At 40.6% G+C, this 14,220-nt stretch overlaps 2 protein-coding genes across 2 annotated transcripts; both read right to left on the minus strand.

Moving 5' to 3' along the window:
- Nucleotides 1-1,361: 1,361 nt before the first annotated feature.
- fam167ab (family with sequence similarity 167 member Ab) lies at nucleotides 1,362-4,341 on the minus strand. Its single transcript, XM_029496777.1, has 2 exons — nucleotides 3,979-4,341; nucleotides 1,362-2,643 (listed from the first exon to the last, which is right to left on the minus strand). Exons 1-2 carry the CDS (start codon nucleotides 4,339-4,341, stop codon nucleotides 2,380-2,382), a joined length of 627 nt encoding a protein of 208 aa, XP_029352637.1. The 3' UTR covers nucleotides 1,362-2,379.
- Nucleotides 4,342-6,970: 2,629 nt separating this feature from the next.
- lca5 (lebercilin LCA5) lies at nucleotides 6,971-14,120 on the minus strand. Its single transcript, XM_029496608.1, has 11 exons — nucleotides 13,997-14,120; nucleotides 13,642-13,816; nucleotides 12,893-13,011; nucleotides 11,473-11,879; nucleotides 11,008-11,249; nucleotides 10,577-10,882; nucleotides 10,195-10,332; nucleotides 9,986-10,082; nucleotides 9,612-9,748; nucleotides 9,325-9,496; nucleotides 6,971-9,217 (listed from the first exon to the last, which is right to left on the minus strand). Exons 3-11 carry the CDS (start codon nucleotides 12,895-12,897, stop codon nucleotides 8,307-8,309), a joined length of 2,415 nt encoding a protein of 804 aa, XP_029352468.1. The 5' UTR covers nucleotides 12,898-13,011; nucleotides 13,642-13,816; nucleotides 13,997-14,120; the 3' UTR covers nucleotides 6,971-8,306.
- Nucleotides 14,121-14,220: the final 100 nt, after the last annotated feature.

Genomic DNA, 14,220 nt, shown 5'->3' on the forward strand with positions numbered 1-14,220 from the left:
AAGCTTCATATGTCTGCAATGTGGCTTGTTGTTCCAAAAGAAGCAGACTGATTCAGCTCCTATTTCCACAACATTCAACATTAAGGTGTCATTTGTTAAATGTGTTCCAGTGATGCTGATGAAGCCATATTTTTGCTTTTGCAAGCAAAAGTGTTTAGATCACCTCACTGAAGTCAAAATCCAAACATGGTAAATAGAATATTATGGCAATAATGCATTTAAACCATCTGTCCTGGTGTTCTTTTTCCATACTGTGGTGTTCCAGTCTTTAGCCATCTCGTCTCAACAGTAAATCTTTGCTGAATGTACTCCTACACAAACACTGCTGTCTGGGATTGTCGCCAGTCTCACCCTGTGGTTCACCTTGCTGAGGTTTCTGTCAGCCACTCATGCTTGAGTTAGCTGAGCAGTCATTGTGAGGAAGTGTCTCTCACATCTGTGATATTCCTGGAACAGAACAGCACCTACATCCCCAGTCATGGAAATTAGAAGAAAAGCTAACCAAGATAGCAAATGGCATCCCTCTTTAAGATACTTTAAACCAGGGGAAAGTGCTTACATCCAAATCATCTGAAAACAGCTGCTTATTTGGACTCTCAACATGGCCTAATTTTGGCATCAGGACTGGCACTTATACAGCATCTGGTCTTCATGCTTCAACAGCAGATATAAGGCTTGATTTTATGCCTGTCGAGGAATTTTGTCATGCAAATGAGATGGTTTAGGCATGAAATTAATAAAATGGCAAACCCCAGGGGCAGCTGTTGGGCAGAACTGGAGTCTAAAGAAGCACAAAGTACTTTCTGTTTCTGCTTTTTTTCTGAAGCAAACAGTTTTAAGACATTCATCTCACTGTAATAATTTCATTACTGCCAAAAGAGTGGAGAAATCAAACCACCTTGAACAACAGCAGCTTGTTGGGAAAAGTATGTACGGGCTCCTTTGGCGACCCTTCAGTCAAAAGTAGCTGTGGCTTTCAGCAGTGATAAGCCCACATAAAGCTGGAGCTCATGCATGAAAATCTCAGGCTCAACAAAGTCATTCATTACATGCCACTTAAGGCTCTCTAGGACACAGGGGTCAGTGAGTGGCACACACTCTCACATGCAAAAACTCATTGCCCCCATGGCCATGTCTTCACATCTACCCAAAACTGTAGATGAACTCAGAACGAAGACACAACAATATCAACACAACTCATATGTATCTGTTAAATATGAAGCTGCTGGTATATGCTGGTAATATAGGTAAATGTAGCTTTGTGTCTTTACTGGATATGAGCTCCCAGATCTTCCCAGGCTTCAGCCACTGGTGAATAAGGGTGAATAAGTAATACATCAGATCTCTTGATGGATTATTTATTTCGTGTGCATTTGTGAAAACAGTTTAGTGCCAACAATGACCTGTGTAGAGTATCATATTTTACTAAACTGGCTTTAAGGTATTTGGTAATGTGCGTGTTTAACAAAAGGTCAAGTTGACATAGCAGTTGCTGTGTTGCCAGGTGGCATTGTGTTTCCCAGTTCTGGACAGGGGACAACCTGAGCCAAAGGCAGAGTACTGAGTTGGTGCAGAAAGCTGGTCATGTTATGTTGGAGCACTCAAAAGTTGTAACCACACCAGTCATCGTTTCAGAAGTTGAAAAAAGAAAGAAAAGTCTGTCTGTTCTTTCGGTGCCTCTGATGGAAACAAATTAGATGCTGAGTTGTGCACATACAAGTATATCATCATGTGTTTGGTAGCTAGTTAAATGTGACCATCACTGTAAACAATAAATCATTTCATCATATTCTGCAAAAAGCTGCACTCCCTACTTGCTAAATAAAATGTGCATTATGTGTTGTGTGTACAGTGAGAATCAATATTAAGCCACCTTTTTAAAAGCACAAAACATTTGGACTATCACTGAAACTATCTTAAAGGGGTCTGTAAGCAGTAAAAATATGGTTACATATTTACTCTGTGCTTGGTAAATGTTGGCTTGAGATTAAAGCCACAGCAAACAGCTAACAAGTGAAATAAATGGAAATGTATAAGGTAAACGGTGACTAGACAGGAGGGGGAGAAAAGCAGTAAGTAGATCTAATTGATCTACATAAGTTTGAAAACTCCAAGTATTGTACTTCCCTCTGATGACGGCTTCACAGGTCTAAAATTAGCTGTGGCTTTAAGACAGAAATATTGCTGTATAAAGCTGTCATGTAAGGTTTAGTGGCATCAACATTACATATGTAATTACCAAGGTCAAACTCATCTTCTAAATTACACGTGTTACCTAAACCTCTCCCTTTGATTATAGGGCATGAAACAGGGTTCATCCTCACAATGTGGTAAAGTTAACATGAGACAAGCTGTTTTGTATTCAGATCTCAGGGCCCACTAGCAGAGAGAGAACCGGCGAGAATTAATGTTCATCTTTGTGACACCAATGAGTCTCAGCGGGGCAGAGAGGCCGAGGCCTGGGGTCACCGGGCATTCGCACAGCAGGTCTGACAGCTCGTCCCGCTCCTCCAGGCCAAAGGTCGCATCATTGAGCATCCTACGATGCAGGTGGCATGTCTGTTCAATCTTCAGCTTATTGATGTCGGTCCGGAGCCGCATGAGCTGCCGCGCCAGCTGTTGGTCTTGTAAGCGCATGTCAGTCTGCAAAAAAACACAGAGATGAAGGGACACAAAGGTAGAAACACACTAAGTTGTCATGGAGATTGTTAAATTCTTACCTTGTGAGCTAACTGTGTGCATTTTGTCTGACAATATGTTGTAAGAAGAATTAAAGCACGTAACAGCAACACTCATATTTACATGTATTGTTAGGTGGACAAATAACAAATGAAAAAAAAAAAAATCCTACTGTTGCATGTACTGAGATTTTCTTTCTTTAATTTGCTTTTGGTTTCCATAATAACATTTTTGTGAAATATGCTTATTGGGTTTCTTACCAAGGGCTTGATGGGAAAATTGACTCTACTCCAAAGTTTGTAAAGCAATCATGGAGCAACAACAGCAACCAATTAGCCTAACTTAACAAAGAGGCTGAGAATAAAGAGAAAGAGCTTAACTTGCTCTCGCCAGAAATATCGGAATCTGCCTTCCAGCAGCTCTAAAGCTCAACAACACTGTATTGTTTAATCCATACAAAAGCGAGAGAGCTGCAACAATTAGTTGACTGACAATGAACAGACACTTTTGATATTTGAATAATTGTTTCTGTCTATATTTCAGCACAAAAGGTCAAACCTTTGCTAGCTGCAGGGTCACAAGTTTCATGCTTTTATATGTTGTATATGATGCAAAATTAAATACCGGTGAGTTTTGTGGGTCTTTTTTCACATTAAACAGATAGTTTCATTATATATTCACTGTGTTAAATTCTCAGCATCATTTCAACAGCAACAGATTTTACATAGCTTACATGGTTTGCAATAACTGGAGGTCCATGCTTTCAGTCCTGCTGTGTGACAAAATCTAAAAAGAAAACTCACAGTGGGACATCGACCCGCAACCTACTCAACATAAGCTCTCTTAGTCTTCCCTCTTTTGTGTCCACTGTCTTTGTGCAAAATGTTTGTGGCCACATACTGCGTGAGTATGAGTCTGCTTCTGTCAGTGCCTCTTTGCGTGCTCGGTCTAAGCTTCTGAAGCATGGCTGAGTGTGCAGAGTAATTGAGCAGAGTAAAATGATTAGACTTGCAGAAACTGTGTGTAAGAAATGTCAGATGTTACTGCCTGAGATCCAATAAACCTCATTCTCTAATTTGAATTGGATTCTTCTGTGCAGCCGGTGGACATTGTCAGCACTGTTAAATTCTACATGGTTAAGTGGAATAAAGCCATCTCAGCTTTGTCTCTGGCTCTGCAAAATGTCAATTAACACGTATCGTAGCTCAGGTACGACAATGCCTTCTGCAGTGTACATCAAAAATACACATGTGAGACAATTTATTATGAATTTGTGCACTGAAAGCAACAATTCCTCACCAGTTCTCTCCTGAGCCAGATGAGAGCCTCATCAATATTCCCAAATCCTTTCAGCACACCCGATGACAACTCGCACTGGATCACATCAGAGTTTACTACAGCCTCTTTGGGTGCTCGTTGCTTTTCATGCTCCACTTGAATTGGGCATTTTCCGGTTCCCAACTCTCTGGAGCTTTCCTCCTCTAGTCGGGCTTTCCACTCCAGGTAGGAAGGTCTCCTGGTCTCCAGTCTTAATTTCTCTGTCAAGGCCTTTAAGGTCATGAGATGGTCATGTGTAGGCAAATCGACATCTTCACCACATTCTGCTTCGTAGGTGACACCTACATTGTCCACCATGATCTGAGGACACAAGGGGACATTCATCATAAAGAAATCTGCTGGAGAAAAAAAGCTCCACAAAAATATGTCAAAATCAGGATATGTGCTCTTCATTGGTGGCCTCTCTTGTTACTAATGACAATTGTCATTGAATCTACTTTCCATTGTCTTTGTGAGGAAAGTCCGTCTTTAAAGCATTTTTTTTATGGATCCATTTGTGTTTCAGAGGTTTGTTCCTCTTCTTCTTCTGCAATTCTGCAAATTACAGTATTGAACATTTGCCTTCCCTCATGTCAAATATCAGGAGGAGGAACAGCACACTGAGGGGATACACCTCGATGATTTTCATATAACAGGAACAAATTGTTTCCATAGCAACAACACAGGCATTGTAAATGAATCAGCAATTTTCCATCTCCGGTCCTCAGAGCTTATTGCATGAACCGACCTATAGTGACACACAGTTGGCAGTGGGGCACAAATGGCTGCTTTTCCTGTTCCTCTGCAGAAACCCTTCTATTTACAGCCCAAAACGCATGTAGGAAGCATTTTGAATGTTATTTTAATGCATGCTATCATTATGGGCTTATTGAGCAACTTTTAACTGCACTGTTATTTCCTCCAAAAAAAGCACTTTACTAAACAATATGGATTTTTCCTTATGGACTCTGTTACTAAGCTAGCATCTCACATTCACACTGATAATGCCAAAATGTGACTGCTCAACAGGATTCTGACCTATGTTTGTTGACTATATTCAACTTAGTTTGAGCAAGTCATTTTTGTACAAATGAAATCTTTAATGCATCCTCCTAAATGATACACACAACACCAAAAAGCAGAAGCAGAGTTTCGGCCCCGTGTCTTCTTACAAAATCCTCAAGCATTCACTAAGTGGTTAGAGCTCAGTTATTCCATAATGGGTACAGCAGACCAGCAGTGAAGTCATTACCCCTGCATCTAATGATAGGCTTCGCTGTTTTGCAAGGTAAAATAGACCACTGGCTTTTTTCAGAGTAGCTGACTTATGGACTTGTGAGGAATGTATTCGTATTCCTTATTTTCTGCAGGAATCAGTGTGTCCCTGGAGACCACATTGTTACAGGACACCAATAAAGGAGATAAAAAAAAATCCATGCCACATGCATTTTTAAAGAGTCTATAAAGACCCTATACGTACAGCCAGGAAGTGATTTAGATTGTAAAAAGAAACAGAGAGCTGTGCAGTTTAGAAAGATGGTGAACTGTGCATTGAAGCAAATATTGAAAATCAAGCTCTGATCACAGTTCTGAAGACATAAGAGGTTTAAGATCACACCAGCAAACCAACCTCCTGTTGACTCCTTCATCATTTTCAAAGCACTTTTGGTGAACTCAGCCAAAATTTACTGAATGGCTAATGCAGCCTGGGGCAAATGCACACACTGATTAGTCTTTAGAGAAAAGGAGAATTATCCAAATGTCCAAATGGCATTCAAATCGCAGAGCATCACCCGTACGTTCCTATGGTTTTGAGGTTGAGGAATTTGATTGCTTGGCAATATCAAGCTCCAGTGTTGCCACACCAATAAATTTCTTTTTGTGGTTTTGGAGTATGAGATGCCAAAACCTCATTTGGCCGAAGCGCTTAGGAAGTCTGGATCTTCCACCTGGAAAATGCAGACATGTCTACACAACAAACACGACCTCAGGGTAACTAATGAGGCTTGAGTGTATATCTCTCCAGTCTATAACATAAGTTTCCCTGGAGACAGCCGCATCCAGGGGGGCACGATTTCAACCTGCAGCATTGATATACAGAACATGAGAATATCAGCTCAATCCCCTGAAAAAAAAAGTTCAAACAGATGCTAACCCAAAAGCCACTCATAAAGGTATACAGCAAATTACTGGTGCATATCAGAATCCTTCACTATAGCAACAGACTCCTGAATGTAAAAGGTCTCAAGTTCACCGGCTGTATGAGTGTTACCACCTCTACAGGCTGAGCTGATCACCAGAGAAGGAGAGAAAGCCTCTTTTCTTATTGTATTCACATACAAAGAAGAGACAAATGTGCTCCACTCTCACACAGTTAGCATTAAATGGAGGAAAATGGTCGGAAATAACATCAAAACACAAAATACAACAGGCTTCTTATTTCTTTGTCTGACTTGTAAAAGTTCCTTCATGTTATTTCAGTTAGGATATAGAGTTGTGCGGACGATTGCTCGTTTAATTTCATGCTGCCAATGATTTTCTCTCACCAATTTCCTGAATTTCTATTAAAATAAATAGCAATAATACTTCACGTGTGCACTCCGTCAGTCCAGCCTGCAGAAAGAGTGATTTACCTCGGTGGGAGTCTCAGCTGCTCTCCGGCCACGCTCCGCTTGTTTTTCAGCACCGAGCCGCCGGAGGAGGGGCGGGACGCTTGCGTCAGGTTCTGGTTGCCTGGAGACGCCCCGGGATGCCCCAGTCAGTCTTCCCGCCGCGTGAGTAACAGAAGTGTGAGTCCGACAACCAGGCAACACTTTATTCATCATCCAACAAAATACCACAAAGACATTTCTCTTTCTTTTTTTTAAATGACAACACAATTAGATGAGTACAAAATATTGACCACAAACTTTCCACAGGTTACTAAAATTGGTATGTTCGTTTCTAAAAGATTAAATACAAACAGGTCCTCAAAAAAAAAAACAAACAAACCATGTAAAAATAAGATAATCTGAATATGCTGTTTGCGGTAAGAGCTGCTGCATGATACAGGACAACTGAATAAATAGAAATAAAAACATGCAGTTCAGTATAGTTAAATGTGAACAGGTTTGTTGTAGAGCTGATTGTCGGGTCAGTGTAGAAGGAGTGTAACAAACAGGACTGATCAGTACCAGTACCAAGGCCCTGAGGTTCTAGGAATACATATGTACTGTGTAATAGCTACAAATAAACTGCTGTCTGAATATCAAGGGGAGAGTCTGGTGAAGAGGCCCCAGTGCTGGTGAGCGCTTGTTTTGACACAAAACATATATTTTCTACACAAACTACACAATTGTTCGGCAAAATTGACAGTATGTTCAATTTTCAAAAATAATTTCATTTCCGATTGCTTCAAGAGCGTTTCCCTCTAACAAGTAATTACAGTATTCAAAGCAGACATTTGAATTCCATCTTCATAAAGTTTCTACATAACATGTTTTATATCCATGTTTATGTGGCATTTATATATAGAAATTCAGAAATCAGAATATATGATTGTCATTTCATTTAATGGTAACTTCTGTGGCTTGGACTCAATTGGAACCCTTCAATCAGATGGAATAGGTTTTGTTAAAGATAGATACCTAAAAGAAAAAATAAAGTTTTCCAATCAACCATATATTAAAGTTATGTTGCATTTTACAGTAGTTTACTCATTCGGCAGATACCTGTCCGAAAGCAACTTACAAGTGAGGAACATCCCTAAAGCTCCAGAGTTGTAGAAGACTGTGGTATTATTACCAAGTGCTACAGCTATTCAGCATCTACTACAACTGCATCCTCTATCATTTCTGTAAAATAGGGCAAAGTGCTGCATTATGAAAGCTATGATGAAAGGTATGATTTGTCCGCAGTTTCAGCATGTCTGTATTGCTTTTATGGAGTTTATTGAATTTAATGTGTGAGGCATTTTAGTTCATTCATTCGTGGTCTAAAATTAACAACTAGTCACATTCTGACTCAACTGCAACATGCTAAACATGTTTTCAGATTGAGCATATGTAACAAATAAAAATCATGAAAGTGCAACTAGTTTCACTTGAATCACTGAATACCACTTAGAATAGTAAATTAAAGACAGGTTGTTTCTCTTTTAGTCTTATAGTTTTTAAATGCTTTGCAGACAGTTTCTTCCCTTCCATGTGTGTTTTTTGGAAATGTATACATTTTTGTTCGGACAAAAATGTTACATTTTTATAAATAATTCATTTATCACTTATTGTCTTAGATTTTTTAAATCATCACACGATTACAGGTCTAAATTACTTTCATAAAGTTAGTTCCTCTATGTCATCATCAAATGATGGGATGGCACGGACAGCAGGTCTGCTATCAACATGAAGTGTACTTAAAGAGGATGCTGGTGGTGTGGAAGACCCTGAGTTGAAGCTGAACAGTGCATCCCTTCTTGAACGAACTCCATTGGTAGTTGGAGGACTACCGAGAACCTCCCTATGATTGGAGGAGCCCAAACTATCTCCAGCAGATGTGGACAGGGTACCAAATAGCTGCTGCATAAGGCTGGACTTCCTGTCCTTCCCCAGTCCTTTTTCCATCTGCTTTTCTTTTTCTGTCTCCACTTCTCTGAGACTAAAAACGCCAATTGCTTCTAATGCAGAGTCCCTATCCTCTTTAGGTGGAGGCGGTGGGAAACCAGATGACCCCCGAGAAGCAGAAAGTCCAAAAGACGGTGCGTAGTTTCCAAAGGCCAAGTTGTCATTGGAGATTTCTGTGCGAATTGCTTTCCTTCCTATTCCTGTTGTAACTGCCCCAGCCTCTATGCCAGGCCTTCTCCGTCCACCTTCTCTGCTTCCAGCACCAGCACGCAAACCAGCCAAGTCCTCTGATTTTGTGGGGATGAAAATTGAAGATGTGATGTTCTTCTGCTCAGGAGGACTGGGAGACGAATGATCGCTGGTACTTTTAATGGACTCTGAGGGACTTGCCACAGCAAAGATGGAGTGTATGGCTCCCTGGTTTTGACGATCTATTTCACGCATCTTAGCCAAAAGTTGCTCTTTTTTCCAACGGGCTTCTTCTGCTGCTCGCTGACTGGACTGAGTCTCATTGTTCCACCTGTCCACCTCCTCCTGTTCTCCTGTACTGTTCTCTTCTGTTTCCTGGTTAGACATGGAATTTGTTTTCTTTCTATCTTCTTCCTCCATTGCTTTCTCCCAGCCTGTGGACATAGACTGTGTTAACTTGAGGTAAGCGTTATTATTATGGATTTATCGTGCTTTTATCTAGTTCATACAATAAGTATGTGTAACTATATATAATCTTTACCATCTCTTAGTCTCTTTGCCTTCTCTTCCAGCACATTAAGATCCTGGTTTAGTTGCTGCTTCTCTCTCTCCTGCTCTTTCTCCATGTCTTTGCCTTTGTCTCTCATCTTCTGATGTTCCCATTTAGGCTGACAGTTTTGTGTGTCCAGGGGCCCATCCCCTTTGTCAAGCTCCTGTTGAGGTAAGGGATTACAGACAAAAAAAAACAAAACAAAACAAAACAAAACTTTGTACTCATTCAGATGAAGAAATGCAAATTGTGGGAAAATTGAGAGGGAGGCATTTTACTTTAAGTGATAAGTATTCATCAGGTCCCTGTGCATTGTATCCATGGGCATCAGTGATGGCTGGGGGTGGTGTAGGGAAATCAAGACTAGATGGCCGGTCTTCAGTCTGCACTGCCTTGGTGCTGTTCCTGCTGGGAACTATAAGTGAAATAAAAGCAGAGTCTATATTAGAGTCCATTTTGCTGAACCTATTCCTAAATATGCATATTCCTAAGAGCAATAATTTTAGTAGCATATTTTCTTCAGTCTTGGTAAACGCTAAATTTCTTTTAATTGTTTCATGTCTTCCATAGACCATAGATTGTGGCTCAATGAAAGAGTGAAGTTAAGATAAAAAAAAAAAAAGACCTCCAGCAACCAACAGTTCGGTCTCACCTTTCCGTTTTGTGCAACTGTCAGTATCTTTTTTTTGTGAGGCTTTAATCATACGGTTGGCATAAATATTCCTGGTATCTAGTTCTCGCTCCTTCTCCTGATAAAAAAACGAACAAACAAATGAGTAAGTGAAAAGTATATATTTTGACCAAGCTGCTATTTCAGGATAGCAATAGAGGAAAACTATTTTGGTTGTGTTGTATATGCACCTTAAGTTTATTGGTTATTTGTTCCAGCTCCTCCTGCAGGGTCCTGATCTCCTCCTGGGCACTGATGGTCTTCTTCCTCTCTGCAGCCAACTGCCTCTGGTAACTGCTGTTGCTCAGCTCCATGCTACGCTCCAGCTCCTTTAAATATACACAGTCAAACAAATGTGTGGAATTAATCCTTTAGAAATTCTGCTCCACTGTTCGCTGTCAGATCATTTATATCCCCTTCTATCCCCTTAAACTCAAAAGCCGATAAAGTGCATAATTTTTTTTTTTTTCAGATTGATTTCTAATGATTGATTCATATAGGGATAAAAAAAACAGAGCTCAGGTTCATCAAATAATAATTTAAATGAGTAAAAGCATTTCACCATAAATTCACCTTGAGCTTGCGTTCTGCTTCTTGAAAGCGCGCCTTCTCTTCTTCCAACCTGCGACTCAGCTCATCTCTGGCTCCTAACTCCCGCTGGTTAACCAGTTTCTTTAACCGGGAAATGGTTGTCTGACTCCTCTGCAGCTGCTCCTCGCTGTCCTTCAGTCGCCGCTCAGCCAGCCGCTCCCGCTCTTGAGTACGCCTAAGTCGTTCCCGCAGCACATGGACCTCATTAGAGTGGCGGGACAAGAGCTGAGATATCTCACTTTCAGTGTCATCATAGCGCTGCAGGGCTTTCTCTTGACGAACCTGGAGCTGAAGCATGGAAAAGAAGACATTCCATTTCAAGATGCCATTAGTGTTAAAAATGGGGAAAAAAGGAAAACAAATACCGTTCAAGGTCCCACATATGCCAACCCTATTACAGGGTTATAGCCTACCTGTCTGAGAATTCGGTTTTCCCTCTGCAGCTCATCAGTGCGCTGTTGCAACTCAGAAAGAGCATTATGCAATTCATTTATCTTTAGCAGGCGGGCCGAAAGCATTCGCTTTGTAACAAGATCCAGATCTTTAGGGGGTGTAGACTCTTTGCTTTGTGTTCGCACTCCCTTGCGATGCTGGTGGGTCAAAGGTGGGCCACCTAAACGTTGTGTCCGGGATACACCATGGCGCCACACACCACCTACCAGATTGAAACGTACAATGTAAATGGTGAATATAACTTGAAGGTTGAAGCTAGATATAGAATACTTGCCTAGCAAAACTTAAACTTTTATTATAATCAATTGCAGTTTGGGTATAGTCTGCTGTACACTGCCATCACCTGGACAGTAAAGCAAAGTAAATTTAAACAGGAAGGATTACATTTCAAACAACCATCTATCCTTATTTAATTTCCCACATACCTGTCTTGTAAATGGGACTGCCAGAAAACCGCTTTGCCCGCACCTCCTTTTGTGGAATTGGGGATGGAGTCCGGGACCGAGAGTACTGTGAGAGCGAATGCTCTGAAAGAGACTCATTCTCATAGTCCTCTGAGTAAAATGAGCCACTGCTTCTCTGTCCCTCTCTATCTGACATCTGGTCCCGATCAGGGTCCGAATGCCAGGTTCTGGTTTTTGATCTACTCTCGACATTGCTGTCTTTATCAATATCATCATCTGTGTTCTTCTTCTGAGAGTTATTATTGTCTTTCTGGAAGGATGATGACTGGGAATTCTTTTTTTTACTCCGAAGGGATTGGTGAGTTAGATTAACATCTCGGTTGTCTTCATACTCTCTCTCTGTGGCATTTTCAGACTCCATGTTGTCACTTTAAACAGAAAAAGTGGAAAAGAAACAAATCACACAGAATTATATGAGTTACATTATAAAGGCATGCAGTCTACTTCACCTGATTGAATTTAATTGTCTTCTGGTAAAGCGATCTCAAAGCATTTCTAATGTGCAACCAGACAAAAATGATCAAAATCAATTATAAGAGACTAGGCTAACTGGCTTCTGAAAGGTTTTCCATATTATGTATCTTGGTCCCTAAGCAACAATCAACATTAGGTGGAATTTTCCAAGAGGCTGAATGTATGATATCACTATTCAAACATGATTGTTGCTACACGTTCAACACTAGCCTGCCCCCTATCTGCCACAGTGACTTATTAAACAGTGAAGTCATTATTACTGGCTTCAATAAAATGCACATGTACACACAGATTTGTGCTGATAAATGCTTGTATGCTGATTGAATATAGAATGTAGAAGATAGAATATATTTTGATATACATTAAGAGTACCACATATTCTGTATGTTTTGGTTCTCCGTATATATGGCCTATGTAAAAAAAAAGTCTGCTTTCTTTGGGTTTGTACTGTAAGAGAACAAACAACATTCATTAATTATAACAATATTTAAGGATTAAAACGTAATACTGAGGAATGAGTATGCTGCTCACTATTTGTGAAAAGGTTGTACACTTGTCTGGCTCGTTCATCATCCCTGGCCATAATAAAATGACTTGATGGGCAAGTGTCTATGGCAACACAAGTACACATTGCCACATCCCTATAAATAGAGCATCCTTGTAGGTCAAGCAGGGCAAAGAGGTCCTGTCTAATCCAAACAGAAAAGTGGTAGTCCTGTCATTTTTTTCCTTTATATTAATAATTGAAAATGAAAAGTTGGAGCATTAAAACAAACTTTTTATTATCATATGAACTAGAACTTAATTTTCCTTGTGTGATTATTTTGATTGATATTACACTACATGCCGTGTAAAGGAAAATGTGTATGTACAAGAGATATGGATATTTGAGTATTTTCACACTCACCTCATACATCATATCTCATTCACGTCTGTCTTCTTGATTGTGATGATAACCAATCGTCTCTAGATTTGTGGTAAAGCTGTTGGATGAACCGAGAACGCTCTGAATCCGATTGACGATGTCTGATGAAGACAAACAGATGCTTGTTACCAGGCGCTTACTACAACATTAGTAATAGCTATACCTGAGCTGCTCTCTCTGACACGGCCAGATTGGATTAAAGTAGGCCTTCTGCTGTTGACAGATGCATTGCCATTGTTAGTGGCAGCCAAGGAGCTACAAGTAACACAATGCAGCAACCTGAAGCCAACGAGACATCTGCGGCCTGTTCACACCATGTGTTATAAAACAGTAAGTATCGCTGTAAATAAATATTATGGAGACGACGCCATATATCAGCCCACTGATTACAGCTAATGTTAGCAGGTTAGTGGTTCTATAAAGCTAACATCATATGCTAAGATGGCAGCACAAACCAACCATCAACAGGTGGGATTTGTGTTAGCGCTCCCGTTTTGAGACTCGTGATGCTAACATGCCCATTCCCAGGTTCAGTAAAGAAAATCTCACCGCTTTGTAGCATTCAGTCGATTCCTATTCAGACTTGACTACATGACGTTAGCTACAAAGCTTTAGTTACTAGCAAGCTAGCTAGCATAAACTTTAGCAAGCTTAAGGACCGTTAGATAGACTGTGCAGCCTTACGCCCTTTTTGGCAGCGGTTATGGCTGTCCATATAAAACTGGGCTGACCTGTAGTCCAAAATAAAGCAGCAGCAGCACGGAGTAATCATGCCAGCCAGGGACGTTCAGGTACTCTTTTCTGTTTTCGGTCCACGCCTTGAGCTTTCGCTCCGGTCCAGCCGCTGACGCCGCACCATGGCAACCGCAGCACTTCCTGAAATGACGCTCTCTCAGCGGAGTGGCGCTGTGGACATTTCCCACATTTTAAATATGCATTTTAATCTCAGTGTGACTACAGATCTATATCAAAATGCACAAAGATCATTTAATACATAGCCAGATCATGTAATTGCAGTTATTTATTAAAAAACACACACCCACACAAGGCCAGAAACGACAAAAAATACGTTAGTTTGGACCTCACTTATAAACAAATGCATGCATTCCCCAGTCATGACTGAAATCTGAGTCTATAATGCAAAGAGACCAGCAGGGATCAATCTTTCTCTCTCAGGTTTGCAGCAGATCCTAAAGGAGACACAGTTTCCTCCGATCATCAATCCTTCCCCCCGTACAGCTGGGCCATATCAAACTTCCTGTATCAGTCAAAACTTTAGGCTACATACATCCATAATTTCACAATGCAAC

Source organism: Echeneis naucrates, chromosome 24, assembly GCF_900963305.1.
Source record: "Echeneis naucrates chromosome 24, fEcheNa1.1, whole genome shotgun sequence".
Taxonomy (NCBI): Eukaryota; Metazoa; Chordata; class Actinopteri; order Carangiformes; family Echeneidae; genus Echeneis; species Echeneis naucrates.